We start from the raw sequence: 16,782 nt of genomic DNA, 5'->3' as shown, positions 1-16,782 counted from the left end.
GAGCTTTACCTTCACAAACTAAATGTACAAGAATTTAAAATTAAAAAATTGCTCAGAAGTAGCTTCCTGATGTTAATAAATCTGACTGAAAAAACGTTTTTGTGATATTTTCAATTTAAATTCTGATTTAAAAAATAGCCACAAAACATAATTATGTAGTAAAAAATATGTTAAATTTATAAAAAAAGGTACATGATGTTTCAGATATTTGCAGTTAAAAACTAAAATAAGTAACTTCAAAACAGCACACAAGCACAAAAATATAGTTGTTTTAGGAAAAGGTTCAACATTTTTTGTCTGTTTATTTGTTTCAGATGTATGTCTAAAGCTATACCTAAAAGCTACCTACACTAGTCATCCCTAGTTTGAAACTGATAGGGTGAAAACAACTGCTCAACAGTATCCACTTCAATTTAACTATTCTAATTGAATAGTGGAATTAGATCATCATTTCTATAATTTATCCTCAGTTCAAAAAAGCAGAGCACAATTTTGTGGCAACAGAAAGTGAATATGAACTACTGGATTCACAGTTCAATATGCTAACCTAATGAAATGAAGTTTCAAAATGGTAACAGGTTTTATAAAATGTTTAACTGCAAGATCCAATTTTAAATGATGCCTATTATACATTCAAAGATAAGCTATCATTCCATAAAAACTGCACAGTGAGCACAGATAATCTGTAGGAAATATATAAGAAATACAGTATCTGCAAATAATTTAACAGAAAAGTGGTTTTGAGTAGAATAACAAAATCTATCCTCTGATTGTTTTTTTTTTTTTCAACAAAAAAATTAACAATTAATAATTTCTCATTACTGCTGTTTTTAATTAGTGTTACTAATTTTCTACAGTTTATTTAATGATAAAACCCACAATAATCAAAACTTCAAGTGCATGTGAATTATTTTCATTATATTTCCTAGACTTAATAGTCTGTATCAACATTATTTTAACTAGCAGCACAAATGCAGTAAAGATACAAGGAAATAAATCTCCCAAACTTTTATAGTTTAGGTAACATTACTCTCCACTGCAAACAAAGTAACTTACCTAAAGTAGCAAACACTGAGAAGAGACAGTCAACAATGTTATCCATGATAGCTTCCATTTCTGTGTCTTTTACATCTCCTTTATTGATTGCTGGAAAATATGCACTTAGATAACCACAAACTGAAATCATTTGTCATATAAGAAGGCTTTAAACAACATTATGACATAACTAAAATTCACAATACGTAATATACGATTATAATATTAATATTACATAATTAGAATAACATAACTATGGACCACTTGGTCCTTCAAAGCTGTCCCTGCACAAATACTTACCTAGAAGAAAAAAAAACAATGGCAGTGTAACTTTCAAGAACAAATATAGAAAAATGTCTTTTGTACTGGAAATTCAGAATTAGCATTCAAAGAAAAAAAAGAAATCATACAGACTTTGAAAGTTATCCCTACATACCCACCCACCCATAGGAAAAATACAAGTAAAAATAATAATGACTCTGCAACTCTCAATGATAAATAAAGGAGAGAGAGAGAGGTATTTTATAGTGGAAACGTAGATCTAACATATCTGTAAACTATTTTGAAGGTAAACATTTTGCATATGTAGTCACACTCCTGGAAGTTTCTCAGAAGAGATATATACAACTCACCTGTCTTTATAATTATGGAATTTAATTCATTTTTAAGAAAATACATAGCTAATGTTACAACAGTCAGTGCATTAAATCAATGAAATAATCCTTTCAGTAACAAAAAACGAAACATTTTCACTTGAATAAAGACATTCTCTGTTCTTTAGCTGAGTTCAGTTCCTTTTTTATATGTTTGTTTGAAATGTTTTACTTTAAGCCTATGCTAAATTAACTTCAGGTAATGTCTAAAGAAAGGTTAAGTATAACTTTAATTTAAAGAACTTAAATGTGAAGGTTAAAAAACAGTTTCTGTTTTTGAGGTACCCGAGTATTGTGTTTGAAGAGTATAAAATATAAATATAAATTTAAGTAAAGCCAATAGCCACTTTCAATCTGAAAACATAAAAAATAGGGATGACCTGGTTGTATTTTGTATGAACACTACAAAAATATATTTTCTATGTGGCATAATACTGACAAGGAGAAAGAAAGCCCCTCCACTATCTTAAGCAATTCTGCATAAATAATATAGTTTTCTCAAATACACTGATTTCTTACACGTAAGGATAATAACTGCTCTAACTAAAAGTGCGGCAAAATAGATACTGTAAATATTATCTGAATTATGACCTATTTATTATTATTATTATTATTAATTATTAGTTGATGAAACAAACTGGGCAGTTTATTTCTTCAGTGAAAACTTAATTAATGGAAATGTTCACAAGACAAGGATGTACTCCCACTTTTCTAACATTTGTTTTGATTGATTGCTTGTGTTGGATATTTGCATAAGAGAGTTACCTTTTCTAACGATTCTTAATTTTCAACTAATAGACTAGAGGAAAGGCAGCTATCAACAGCACTCACCACCAAGAGAAGCATGGTTTTGTTACAGTAAGTCATGAAGGACAAATTCATTAATTCACAGTATAACACACTAACCATTAGGCCATGTCTGGCCTTTTTAACACTTGAAAAATATAGACTTGCAAAATAATAATACCATCACTTTCTGAAGCCTACTTCAGAAAAAACAACAAACATTTTAGTGAAAAGTAAAAATGTTTATAACATCTTCAGATAATTTCTCCTTCAACTGAGTATGAATGAATAATAATTTCTACTTCACATTTAGCCCCGAAACAAAGCTCTAAAGTTTCAATACAAAAAGTGGCAGGTAAATATCACTTAAAAAGGAGCAAGACAAGACTGAATATTCAAAGTTTAATTGGTTTACTGAAAACTTGGTGGTGTTCACTGACACCACTATTCTTTAGTTGTGAATCCTGTGAGTTTCCTCAGTCTAGCAATATAATTTTCGTAGCTATGTTACAAAGTGGGATATAAAAATTTCACAGTTTGAAATGTACCTCCAGGCTTTTCAAGATATTTTGAGGCTCTTAATTAATCATGTGCACTGTACTTAAAATACCATGCCTGTTCATTCTTTACCCATACACTGTCAGTAATTAAAATTCTCATTTAAGCTAAATTAAGTTTCATAAAGTTTTGGCCATTAGTAGAAAATTATCTTAAAGAATTATCCTTAATTCTGCAAGTAGGGTGAAGAGAAACAATTTTTTTAGCTCCACTGATTATCTTTCAGGTTTCTTGAAAGATTTTTAAATCCTAATTATTATCAAGCTACTGATTGATTGGTTGATGTGCCTCTAATTAATGAAGTACATAATAACTGTGCAGAAATGGTTAAAGTTTCTGAAATAAATTTAAACAACAATAAAATATTAAGGTGACACATGAAATTCAAGAGTTGTATTTCTTAGCTGATGTCTTGGATGATTTAATACAAAAAAACTGGCTTTTCCAATAAATCCTATATTAGAGTTAAATCCAATTAGTAATTGTGTTGTGAAATATACTAATGTTATTGAAAAAAACACAGAAAGGATATGATAAATGTATACTTTATAATTTGTTGTGTGTATTTTCTATTCTTTTATATATGTATATAAGGAAATCTTTATTAATAAATTAGCTAGTCTTGCATCAGTATCAAATTAACAAAAAATTACTTAAAATGAAAACAAAAATTATAAACATTTTATAAAACATAAAAATTGGAATTCAAAACCATTTGCCAAAATATAAACATACAAAAAAAATTAACTATCTGCAAACAATATGTACAATCCCTAAGTTCCAAAATATAGTTTTACTGTAATGAATTCAAAATATATACCAAAAACTTGATAAATTATTTAGTCTGTATAATCACTCATTATTAATCATCAACTGTACTTTTATGATTTTAAAGGTAAATGCCAAGTTCTTCATTCTGCCCAGTCAGTAACAAACAATTTTTATTATCACCTATTAAGGTTGTTTTTAAAACATACCTTTGTAGCCATTCACTCAAATATGATGAAACATAAATTGTAATAACCCAGACACAAAAACTGCAAATTATTATGTTTACAATTTATCTTGAACATTAGGTACTCTGTATATTGTACTTGACATTTTGAATAATTGTAGAAATTTTTTTTACTTTAAACAATGGTTACTTTTCACACTTGCACAGTCTTGGTGCAACTTGAATCATTTATTTTACCATCATCATTATGGGCTAAATATCCTCATTTTTTTCTGTACTTGCATGAAGAAAACATTTCTCACAAACATCTTAAATTTTATTCTGAATATGGTCACATTCTATACAGTAACAATATATTATTCTTTCTATTTAAAAAAAAATATTACTATGATACAGAAAGTTGAGGAATTCTATTATTTGAATTTTTCAAAGAAAAGCTTTGCTTAATCTTCCATTATTACACAAAAGTAAAACCTGATAAATTGATTGGTTCATAAGCAACTCAAACTGTTTACCTTATGACTTTGCTCTTAACTCAGAATTGATTTATACTTTTGTGTCTGGGAAGAATTAAACTTTTGTTTTTTTCTGTTTTTGTTCCAACTCTCTTACTACATTAGGTAAAAATGTTTCCTTCAGTCCTGCTTTGTATTGTTTTTCACTGAAAAGAGCAAAAGATTTGCTCCAAAAATATTGTGTTAAATGTATATTTTTCAACAAATCCAAATATATCTATAATTTCACTTTTAGTGTCATCATTCATTTCTAGTTTCAAATGTAGTGTTTGTTACCAACAAGACTCAATTTTCATGCTTCATAATGATGAGTTGATAACAAAATCTCTTGACTTAGTTCTAAATGTCCAAAGTAGGTGTCCATTACAACTTCACTATAACTGTCATTACTTGTGTTTATCTCTATCATGTCAGCCTATTCTTTTACCACTTTTTATACATTGTCACACAGAGCAAACAGATGTATAGTTCTAAATATATTACAGGACTTATTTATTAGTTTTTTTAAGAGTTAAATGCAATGAAGTATTCTGAAAATTAATTATTAAAAAGTCAACTTACCATAATATGATATACTATCTTTGTCTTGATGTTTCAGAACAAAGAGATCATCTTCCAAAGTGATGAAGTTAAGATGTTGGTCAAATACCTATAGAAGATATTTAATACAAACCTTAGAAGTATAATTAATAAAAACAATACTCAGGAATTAATTCAGCATAAAATGGAGTTTTATACCATCAACATAGAAACTAATGATTTATCTTAAGTGTAAAAAATCCAAAAGGTCAGTTGATTAGAGATAAAAATAGATCTATCTATTACCCCCACCCACCATCACCAATAATGCAGTGCTAAGCTTGAGGGCTTACAAAACAATCATGATTTGATCTTTGTGGTGGACACTGTTCAGAAATATATATGTAAACACTCATCATCACTGACAGTTCAGAAAGCTAACTGCACAGTTTTGTATTTAAACACAACAAAAAGTAAGGTCTCGCTTTTCCTCTTCCAGGTTTCAAAACTCTTTTAGACTTCAAATGCTTAAACGTATAAAATAATGATTTCTAAAAAATCTTAAAAATTTCTTATTAAACAATTTTAAATTGCATTTTTCAAGTGTGGTATTTAGTTTAATAACAGAATATTTACATTATAAATTAGTGGTAAAGGTAATAATTATATTAATGGAACTTCATAATATTATGACAGTTTTTTATCTTAACGTGGTTTACAGTTCTAACCAAGATATAGTTAAGAACTAAAGTAAATAAAATACACTATTACTTCTTGTTGATATCTTTTATTGACACATCAATACAGAAACGTATATAGCACTTGAGTTTAATTGACCAAAGTATTTTAGTCTGGTTTTAAAGTGTAAAAGAAAAAAAATTATGTAACAAAATGTACATAAAAATAACATTCTATAACAATCACATTAATATAAAAGTTGGTAACTGACAATTACACACATGGTTTACATATATTCAAAACCCACAATTTTCTATCTCAATTCCAAATATATACAAGCATACAGTAATGTATGTGTTTATATGCAAAGAAAAGAGAAAACTAAAATACAAATAATTTAATATAGTATTTTGTTCAAACTAATATTTGATTATGAACATTTTCAGTTAAGAAAAATTTTAACTTCTGAAATAACCTATCCCTTCACACATTCCCACCCAACTTCCAGATTTCTAGTGCAACTTTCTTTTTTCCCTCATCATGAATGAAGTTACCACATATGTAAGTGCATTTAGGAGTGTCACCCTTCTTTTAGTAGAGGGCTTTTCTCACATGATGACACCATCATGCACAAGAGAAATCCATGTAAATTAGGTGGGAATTGCTCCAAAGCTAGTGGCATGCAAATCTTTCTGGCAGACTGAGGAAAAAAGTTAAACTGTGTGTGAAGATGGGTTATTTTCCCAAAATGAAGTTTTGAGAACTAGTACTTATAAACGCATGGGAAAACGTTACACGTAACATGTATATTCAACAGAAATGGAATTCACAATACTGACACAAGAGATGCTTCCACTCCCTTAAATAATCCTTGTGTATATACAAAACCTTATAAATTTTAAGTATCAAATAAAATGTTCACAAATTATTAAGTTTAGATTTCTCATCTACATATTTTCACACAGTATACAATATTATTGAGAGTAAATCAGCCAACAATATTTTATGCACAATTATTTTTTCTTTTACGCACAAACTTCATTTCATGTTTCAATAAAATACAGGTCTTTCTTCTTCCAGTGCTCTGTTGAAACATATAATATGTTCTCTACACCAAGAAAAAAACACTATACTTATAAATTGTTGTTGTTCAGTTTACTGTTTTATTAGAATAATGTGCTTGTGTACAACAATATTATTCTCCAGATTTACATGTGAAATGTATAGCTAGAGTAAAATCAATACACATGCCTTTAAGACAGTTTTTTTTGTAACATATGACAAGTCTACTGAATCATTACTCACAACATGGTACAAGCCCAAGAAAAAAAAAGTTTTATAGTAAATGGACTTTGTTCAAGTTACTTTAATTATATCAATAGAATACTATTATTCTAGGTTATAAATTTTATTATTCAATATGTCAAAGATGATACAGGCAATATCCTTTTACATATAGCTGCTTATCTCTTATGAGGTGGACTGTGACAGAACAGGTGCCCAATGAACCATTTGACATATTCACAGAACCAGCTCATAAAACTATATATCTTTGGACTTTTATCAGCATGTTTTTGGTGTTTTGTTTTGTTTTTTTTTTTGTACAAAAACACAAAGGTTGTTTGCATCAGCAAACCCTCCTTGACTAGAAGGAACATGGCTGATCAATAGCACCCACTGACAACCTTGCATTATTCTAACTGAATAGTGGAACTTAACTCTCACTGTTATAACATTGCTAAAAAGTGTTGAGTGTGATTTTATGAAAATGTGATGTGAACCACAGATCCTTAAATTCACAGTTTGTAACACTAACCACAAGATCATGTTTGGACAGCAAAGATTTAGAAATAAAAAAAATGTTTTTTTTTCAATCTGATATGATTACTTACTTTCTCTACAGATGAAACACAGTTGGCTCGTAAAGCAGCACTAGCAAGGTCTTCTAGTTTGTGTCTGGATATTGGTGAGATAAAATTAAGATAAAAGTGGTCATAGAGCTGGTTTTGAAAGTCCTAGAAAAGCAAACAAAGAAATTCTTTAGCATTCTAAAACTTGTAATAATAAACAAAAGCAAAATTTATCGTACAGCACTCATGCTTCATTCTTTCCAACAAACACTAAATTACACATACATGAGTCATACCTAAGAAACTTTCAAAGACTATTACAAGAACATTTTCAAATTATCACCCTATTCAATAGCAATATAACATAATTACAAATAAAACTGCTGAAATATTAAGTACTAACATAATTATCTACTGATTTTCATTCTTTAAAAGACTGCATAAAGTACTCATCATGGTTTATATAAACTGGCAATAATACTTTTGTCTAAAACAATATCTGCTAAATTATGCTAAAACAATTAATACAATCAAAGTAAAACTATATAATATTAAAAGACAAGCTAGCAAACAAAAGAAAAATTAACTTTTTATGACATAAGGATACATTATAACAAAATCTGTTTAAGACACTAAAAATAAACGTGAAGTTCAATCTATCATTAGATTCACAATTTTTCACTGAGTTATACAGATTTTGGGGAATTCCATTTCTTCTTAGTATCAATAATCCTAATTACGGTCAATCAAAAAACAAAACTAGGCTATATTCTTGTTTATTTGATTTGCCCTCGTCCAGGGTCACTGACTTTGGGTGCATTCCTCCAAACAATTTCTTTTTTTTATCATGGGAAACGTATGTTACATTTACTAAGTGGAGAGAGAAAGAGGGATATAAGTATTTAACTTTCAAAATAATATTGCAAGTGTACCTGAGAAATCCTTGTAACATTATCCGAGGTTGGAAGGACAAAATAAATAGCTGGTACATCTGGTATTTGATCTCTATCACTGTGAAGAAGTCTACAATAACAGAAGTTCAACAAATATATAAATATTCCCATCAACATAAAACCAACAAAACTTTAACTACCAAAATGTTTTTTTTTCCAATATTTTTGCAAAATGTCAACTGCACTAACTATTCAAAATCACAAATCTCTTCATTACTATCAATAAAGCCAACACTAATCCCCAAAAAAAAGTTAAGTATAAAACAATTTTGGAGTCTCACCATATAATTATAGTCCATGTCACCAATTCTAATAATAAAATATCAGATCACTGTATATCCTCACAACAGTCCTGTAGCACAGCTTCTGCTGCAAAAGCTGAGTCATTATGATGTAATGTCCAAAGAAAATCAAGGATGACAGTTCCTTAGTTCCTTTTTCAAGAGTGAGAACACACATAAAAACTTCAGTTGGCAATTTGACTGTTATGTTTTTATACAGTATACATAAATACTTGTTTCATTTGAGGCATGCAATGCTTGAACAGATGGTATGTCAAGCAACATATTGATAAACTCATACCTCTGTTGGCTTCATTTCCAGAAGGGGATTCTTCTTTATTATATTGTGCACTGATGCAAGAAACTTGTGAACAGATTTTGCAATTGACTTTTGTGTTTGTAGATTTTTACCTGTTACAAGACTCTGTACTATGTTTATCACAATTGAAGTATGACTTCCTGTAGGTCTCTTTCAGGATAGTTCTGGTACTCAAACTGATCCATATTTCTTTGTTTTCTAATGGCTTTCTAAACAAAAGATATTCCTATCTTGAAAATTCTGTGATCTGAGAATATGAATATTTTGTACTAGAAATGGCTGTTACATGCCTTTTCCAAAAGTGATAGTTTTAGTAGCATCAAACAACCCAAATAAAGCCAAAAACTGTCAAAATGTAATTTTGGTACATTCCATTCCACTGCAACTTTATATCAACTGTAGTTGTCGCGAAACGTGCTAATTTAAATGTTTAAAATTATTCAATAAATATACTCAACCCTATATCTATCTTGGATATACCTTTTTAACAGAGAACAAAAAGTTTCATATTAAAGACATTCACACTCGAAACACAAGAGGTGTGATAGTGATATTGTTTATCCCCAACTTGTAAAATTGGAATTCAAAAACACATTGCAAAACAAAAGAGGACTGACAAATTCTCATAAAGTAATATAATTACAAATGAAAAAAAACAGTAAAATCACACTATGCAATGCTTAAACTAATGATATTAATTTAATTGCTAAGCAAATTAGAAACAAATTTTATGAACTTCAATTTTGGCTTATAAGCTTCCACATGAAAATGTATATTGAAATGTCTCAATGAATATGTTTAACTAATGAAATGGTCATAGAAATTAAACTAAGTAAGTGTTAAATGTTTTAATAATACTATTAAAACACCAAAGTCTAGGGTATATGAATGTATGTAGTTTACAAGTACAGATGAATACAGTGGTACAATCAAACAACAGGTGTATTCTTATTTAGGAAAAATACTGAACTAGATCCAATTTCATTTTGATACAGGAATGTGATGCTTGTGAAAAGATGCATTCAAAGCCACACATTCTAAAGACACAGTATGGCTCTTTGTGGTGTTGTATACAAGTACATCTGGTCTTAATGCAAGCATAATAGATGACAGTGCCTGATCTCATCATGCTATGATGACTGTCATGATCCTCAAAGAAAAATGCTTGATCAAAGAGTGGATACTCAGTACTCACCAGACATTAAACTCACTAAGTACTTGTTGAATATATTTTCAGAAAACATGACATCTTGTCATGCAACTCCAACACTAAACATGTTTAATAAAACAGCTTATTCAGAGGTGTGATTAAGAACACCTCAAAACTTCTCAACATAACAATTGTAAGAGTACAACATTAGTACAAACTGCCTATGTTGTTGTGGTACTATATTCTATAAGGAAGAGATATGTAAAAATATAAAGCAAGCTACTTCAACCAAGTAATGATTTATGCACATAGACTAGGCCCCATTCATTCATATTTCAGACCATTTAATTGACCATCAAATGTCTGATCTGTATGTATACATGTATACATCTAGAAGAATCATGATTATTGCAAAGTTAATGAATTCCTGCAGGAAAAATACAGACCAGGAGCAAGTACACATTATTCTACTTTCAAATATACTTAAGACACTTACAAAATACTTTTTAAAATCTTGTACTGATATATAAATTATATATATAGGCAAATGTTAAATACAAACAAAAATGCATGTAGCAAAACTTGCACACTCTTACATAAACTAATTTAGATTATATTTTACACTGCAGACTCCCTCCTCTCCCCAGTTTTCCTTCCTGTGGTGACATTTTTAATTTGATTATCAGATATTATGTTTCAATGTATGTTTTCAAGGCAACTAATAATGAATATTGACTCTCACAGTGTTATTACTCAGTGAACACCAGGTAAAATATAATGAGAATTTCTTGTTCAGTTTGTTTATTCATTGAAATACTAATTAAAAGATAGAAAAAAAATATATTAATTAGCCATTAATTTACATATCTAGAGAACACATTTGTAGGTGGTCACAGAGGAGATATAAAAAAGTCTTTGTATTTGATATGCTTATAGATGGATCAATCATTGTAATTACCTTTTTAAAAAAATGTTATAATTAAAATTCTTATATTATCTAAGACTGAAGTTCTTAAATTCAAACAAATATTTAAATAATTCTCAATCTTCAGTTGTTTGTGTTAACTAACATCTGAAATCTCCCAGATAAACATCTCCTTTCATCTTTTTATGGCTCTCAATGTTCAATTAATTAGAACATAAACTGTAGATAATACCATGCCAGCATATAAAATGTTGACTTCCCATATTCTCAATTTGCTCAGGTATTAGTGAATTTGTCTCGCCTATCAAAAATGATTCTTCCATTTTGTATTTAATGGCCTTGTTTATAACAAATAGAAAAAAGCAATGTTCTATGCATCACCCTCTTACATTACTTTGTTTACTTTTGATGGTCAAACTTGTTACACTTCGTTTTTTGCAAACTACTGTGTTAGTAAACAGTAATGGAATTTTTTTAAATCTATTTATAATCTAGTTAGAAAATCACATAAATTATATTTTATAATATTCTATTCCAAAGAACATTATTTTTTGGACAACCAATATTATTTAAAATTTATAATTTTTCTACACTGAAAATGTATTTCTGATAAGTACTTCCCTCTCTCACAAGATTAACTATTCTCTTTCACTGATGTCCCCTATATGTGAATATTTTCTTTATGCATACCACAAGCCTTCTGCTCCCCTCTATTGGAATCAAGTGATTCTGACATGTCTCTCATGTAAATCATCATGCATCACCTTTCCACCAATAGAACTATCGTACACTCACATCATGCATATGACTTCCTCTATGCACCTCCGCCCGGCATGGCTGGGTGAGTTAAGGCGTTCTACTCATAATCTGAGAGTCACAGTTTTGAATCCCCGTCACACCACACCCATCTTTTAAGCCATGGAGGTGTTATAATGTTATGGTCAATCCTGCTATTCATTGGTAAAAAGTAGCCCAAGAGTTGGCAGTGTGTGGTGATGGCTAGCTGCCTTCCCTCTAGTTTTAAACTGCTAAATTAGGGACGGCTAGCAGATAGCCCTTATGTAGCTTTGCGCAAAATTAAAAAAACAAACAAACTATGGATTGCTTACCAAATTATCACTTTGAAGGTTGGCAGAAAATGGATGCACTGAAAATGTGAGTGAAAGGAAGTACCTATCAGAAATAATTTTCAGTATGGGAAAATTAAAACTTCTAATACATTACTTCTATCAGCTCACAGAATTAGCTAGAATACTACATTGATTAGGTGTGGGAGAAGAACACATGTATCACCAGAAAGTGTCCAAAGGATACCTCTGTAGATGAAAGTCAGATAAGAAGAGGATAACCACATCACTTCTGAGCTAGGTATATCCTTCTGTTATGTGTGGAATTTGTAAGATAACAGGGCAGAAATGAGAGAAGTACATTTGACTGGAAGTGAATGTGGTAGGAAAGTGGTTCTAACCAGAGAAAAATATTATAATGTAGTCCCACAATGAAATAGTGGGTAAACAAGGATATGCCCCCAGGTGTAGAGTTGTTAGGGTACAGTAGCATGCAGTCGGTAAATCAACTACATTCAAAACATCTTCACACAGTACCAATATCTGCGCAAGTGTAGAATGAGGATCATATCATCTTCACCTCAAACCCAAGTAACCACTTCAATTCTCATGTATAACACAAAGAGTAGCTCTGAGTTATGGATCTGAGTACTTAACGTCCAGTATCAAAAGAATGTCTATTGCATGTAATCAACTCCCCCAACTGTGAGATCGACCTTCACATTATAACGCCCCCACGGCTGAAAGGGCGAGCATGTTTGGTGCCATGGGGATTCAAACCAGGTTACAAAGTCAGTCAAACTGAGCGAGGCTCTATGTGTAAGGTTACAAGTAGTACTCTGTCTGTTTAATGGTTTTGTAGTGGCATTCAAATACTGACATATATTACAGTAGCATGAAGATACTGCAGCTTGATGTACTAATCCATGTTAACAAAACTTTAATTTCAAAAGTGCATTTTGTATATGACATACATGGTTATGTTTCAGGTTCTAAACTACTTACAGATGTAGAGTCACTCCCATCTCACGCAGTTCTTTTACAGATAAGAGAGGTGAAATAATATCTTGACCACATCTGTCATATATCAGAACCTGATAAAAAGAAAGGAATGAAAACATTTTAAGAATCATTATTTTAAGCCACTACTGAGTTCTTTAATAGTTTGTTCTTTTACAGAATAATCTGATGAAACACAGCCTCCATACATGGAATTTTTATGAATTTATCTAATGAAACAGTAACTGCTCATAGTTCATTATGAATAAAAATCTAGGATAACAGTGTCATAAGTACATAAATTACAACAGAGACTAAACTTAATATCACTAGCTTTAGTTTGCTTTTAGGTATTTTCAAACCATAATTTAATCATTACCTGCAACATATCTTCATATATAGATCCCCATTTCAGTACAAAATAGAAAATGGGGATATTTAAAAATAACTTTCTTTTTCCTATTTTAAACTGATTTATACAAAGACAACCAATAATAAAAACTTAAATCTTTGTCTTTGTCTTTTCTTATAGCAAAGCCACATCGGGCTATCTGCTCAGCCCACCGAGGGGAATCGAACCCCTGATTTTAGCGCTGTAAATCTGGAGACATATCGCTGTACTAGCGGGGGGCTAAAAACTTAAATCAAAATCACTTTTCCCATTTTAATTTAAATTATACAAAAACTACCAACAATATATATATATATATATGTATTTATTTATATATATAGGTGACTAAAAGTGGTATATCTTTTATGATAAAGTAGCAGGCAGTCTTTTTCGCATGTATGGAGGTTACATTATTAAACTTGTAGATACACTGCAAACTCTCAATAAGTTACATGATGTATGCTTATATATCAGTGAAATTAAATAATTATATCTAAATGAAGTTAAATGAATAAACAAAATCATGAGAAAGGACTGTGTTAAAAACAGCAAATCCCAATCTCTGATTAATATTATAACCATAAAATTTTCAAGCCATAAACCAAAACACATTAACATGAAATAAAATATGCTGCATATTTTTAAAAAATGATCCTACAGTACAAGCTATAACATGGGATTATAAAATGTATCCTAGTTTGTAGAGGTGACTACAGAAATAGGACCCACAATGCAGTGGGGATAAACCGTCTCTCAGTCTACACATTTTAAAGGAACCCCTCTGGTTTCAGTTCATTTACAATTAAACAATTTATAACTAGATATATTAATATAAATGTTTCAGTTATCTAATATTCATTAACAAGTTACTCTAATAATTGGTAATTCTTAACTTCATTTCCACTAAGAGCTTTGTATGCCTTAGACTATGTAGAACTCAGGTGTAAATTCATGAAAGACATTTTTTTTAATGCACAAACCTTTATAAAAGATACTGTACAAGAATTACGTGACTGTGTGAAAACTTAATCCTCATTTCTGCAAAACAAAATTCACTTAGCTGAGATCTCAAAGGCAGTTTCAACAGACACAATGGATTGACAAATTATTCACAATACACCTTACTTCACAGAATACAAGGAAGAGCTTACTTTTCTCAGTTATGAATACAGTTTCAGCTCACTCAAATAACAAATGTTAACTAAGGAAAAGCAGTTTTTATTAGCTTAATTTATTACGAAACTACCACAGACCTACTTTAATAATCTCTCATAATCTGCTTAAAATAAAAAATAAGATTCCCAAAACTATTCTTGTAAGGTGATATACAGGCTAAGCTAACAATCACCTGATCATACACTATTCTCTAACAGAAAAAATTCTGACAAAAGAACAGAATATCTAGTATATATACTCCATATTACAATAACAGGCAAGGAAACAGATGATTCTGATGATGAAATAATGATGGGTTAATGAAAGTTACATGTAGTTCTCGTAACATATCAAATAATATTGTTATTAGTTTTATTCTTTTCTAAGATTTATTAAACTTGCATTGTGCTTAACAATTGCTAATTGCATAACCTCCATGTCTGAAGCTTGAATTTCTGGATAGCTGGATGTACTACATCAAATAATGGCTGTCTCCACAGAGATGTCCAAAGAAAAGTGGAAGAAGTAGACACTCCTGAAGATACTGTAGAAGCAGAAACCAGGATGTTGCTGCCAATCCCATGCTATCAAGAGGACTCAACAATGTGTTGGAACAAACCATAGTTAGTATCTTATATACCATATAAATTGGAGGGAAGGATTAGAGTTGGAACCCTGTACTGTCCTGACAGAATGCATCCACTGTCAAAGCTCAAAGGGGAGATATTGGAAACCAAATTGCAAAATGAGACAAACCAACTGAGTCTAGTGATGCAGTATCTAGTCTGTTGGTAGAATTTGTTTTGGTTGAGAAAATCAATCTGCTATTCCAGTCATCACCTGTGGAACATGGCAAGCTATTAGGTGATATGATATAAGTGATCCCAAGACAGAAGCCCCAAACCTAGTGCCTCCTTAATGGGAAACACAAAAGTGTGAGTGAAGCCATACAATTTTCCCCTAAATAAGCCCAGACCATGAAGCATTGCCCTTTGAAGAGCAAGAAGGACTAAACCATTGCACAGGAAAGCTTCATTGTCCATCCATAGACTCTAGAATTCCTGTTGGTAAATGCACTCCATCTCTGGAATAAGGTATTTGTGAAGAGATAAAACTCTGAACAAGATGGAAACAATATCTTATGAGTATTCCAATTTCATAACCCCTAGAGATCAAAGAATAATCCTGACTAAGTAAACTGAGGAATCCACTGAATCAATATTTATAACTCCTTGGTCTCTTGTACTCTCATCCCAAAGGCATGAGGAATTTGAATGTTGCATACATTCCCACTGACAATCTCAACTAAGAATGGCCCCCTAAATATACTGTGTGACACAAGATATCAGAGGTGAGTTAAAGAGACTTGATTTGGTTCTATACCAGATATAATAATCTAGGAATGTATACCATAAATTAGGATACTAAACTGAATTTTTAACAAAAACCAACTATGCAATACAGAAGACTCAGAGTATCTCAAATGATCATAGCACTGGGGAAACCTGTAAGTGACAATTTGTTGAGATAAAATGATAACATTATCTGAATAATGTATAGTACAAGGATAGAGGATGCAATGACAAAGGTGGAGAGTATTATTAGACATATATCACCAAATGCAATTAAGTGGGGCTATAAAAGACTGAAGCAAGTCAGAAAAAACCAGAACAGTGGTTAAATGGACAAAAGAAACCCTGACTGTCAAGTAACAGCTGCAGTGTGAGAGGAGGTAAATATATACAGTAAAGCTATTATATCAGTAACTGTGATTCTCAAAATATTTTACAAAAGTAGCAACTGTAAATGTCAATTTTAGAACATTGAAAAAAAATTGCCAAGAAATTTATTTTAACTCTTCCTGCTCAAACACCAAGGTTACAAATTTTGCTAGCAATTCTCTTTTGAAACTTAAGTTTTATTTCAAAACTTAATTTATTATTTACACAATTTTCTTTTCAATATTGTTTGTTTTTTTTGTTTTGTTTTTGAA

General features: G+C 30.5%; 1 protein-coding gene across 2 annotated transcripts in view; it reads right to left on the bottom strand.

The window, feature by feature from the left end:
- Slh (sec1 family domain containing Slh) overlaps window positions 1-16,782 on the bottom strand; it is a 74,063-nt gene that overhangs the window by 50,854 nt on the left and 6,427 nt on the right. Inside the window, exons 3-8 of one of the 2 annotated variants that reach the window (XM_076503539.1) lie at window positions 13,250-13,338; window positions 9,195-9,311; window positions 8,482-8,572; window positions 7,592-7,714; window positions 5,064-5,151; window positions 1,057-1,146 (exon numbers count right to left, since the gene is read on the bottom strand). In XM_076503539.1, coding sequence (XP_076359654.1) covers window positions 1,057-1,146; window positions 5,064-5,151; window positions 7,592-7,714; window positions 8,482-8,572; window positions 9,195-9,311; window positions 13,250-13,338 — 598 coding nt within the window. The remainder of the gene's footprint in view (window positions 1-1,056; window positions 1,147-5,063; window positions 5,152-7,591; window positions 7,715-8,481; window positions 8,573-9,194; window positions 9,312-13,249; window positions 13,339-16,782) is intronic. The other variant, XM_076503541.1, reaches the window with a different exon arrangement.

Source organism: Tachypleus tridentatus, chromosome 6 (assembly GCF_004210375.1).
Source record: "Tachypleus tridentatus isolate NWPU-2018 chromosome 6, ASM421037v1, whole genome shotgun sequence".
Lineage (NCBI taxonomy): Eukaryota > Metazoa > Arthropoda > Merostomata > Xiphosura > Limulidae > Tachypleus > Tachypleus tridentatus.
Note: the sequence above shows the minus strand (reverse complement) of the source record. Positions and strands in the feature narration are given on the sequence as shown.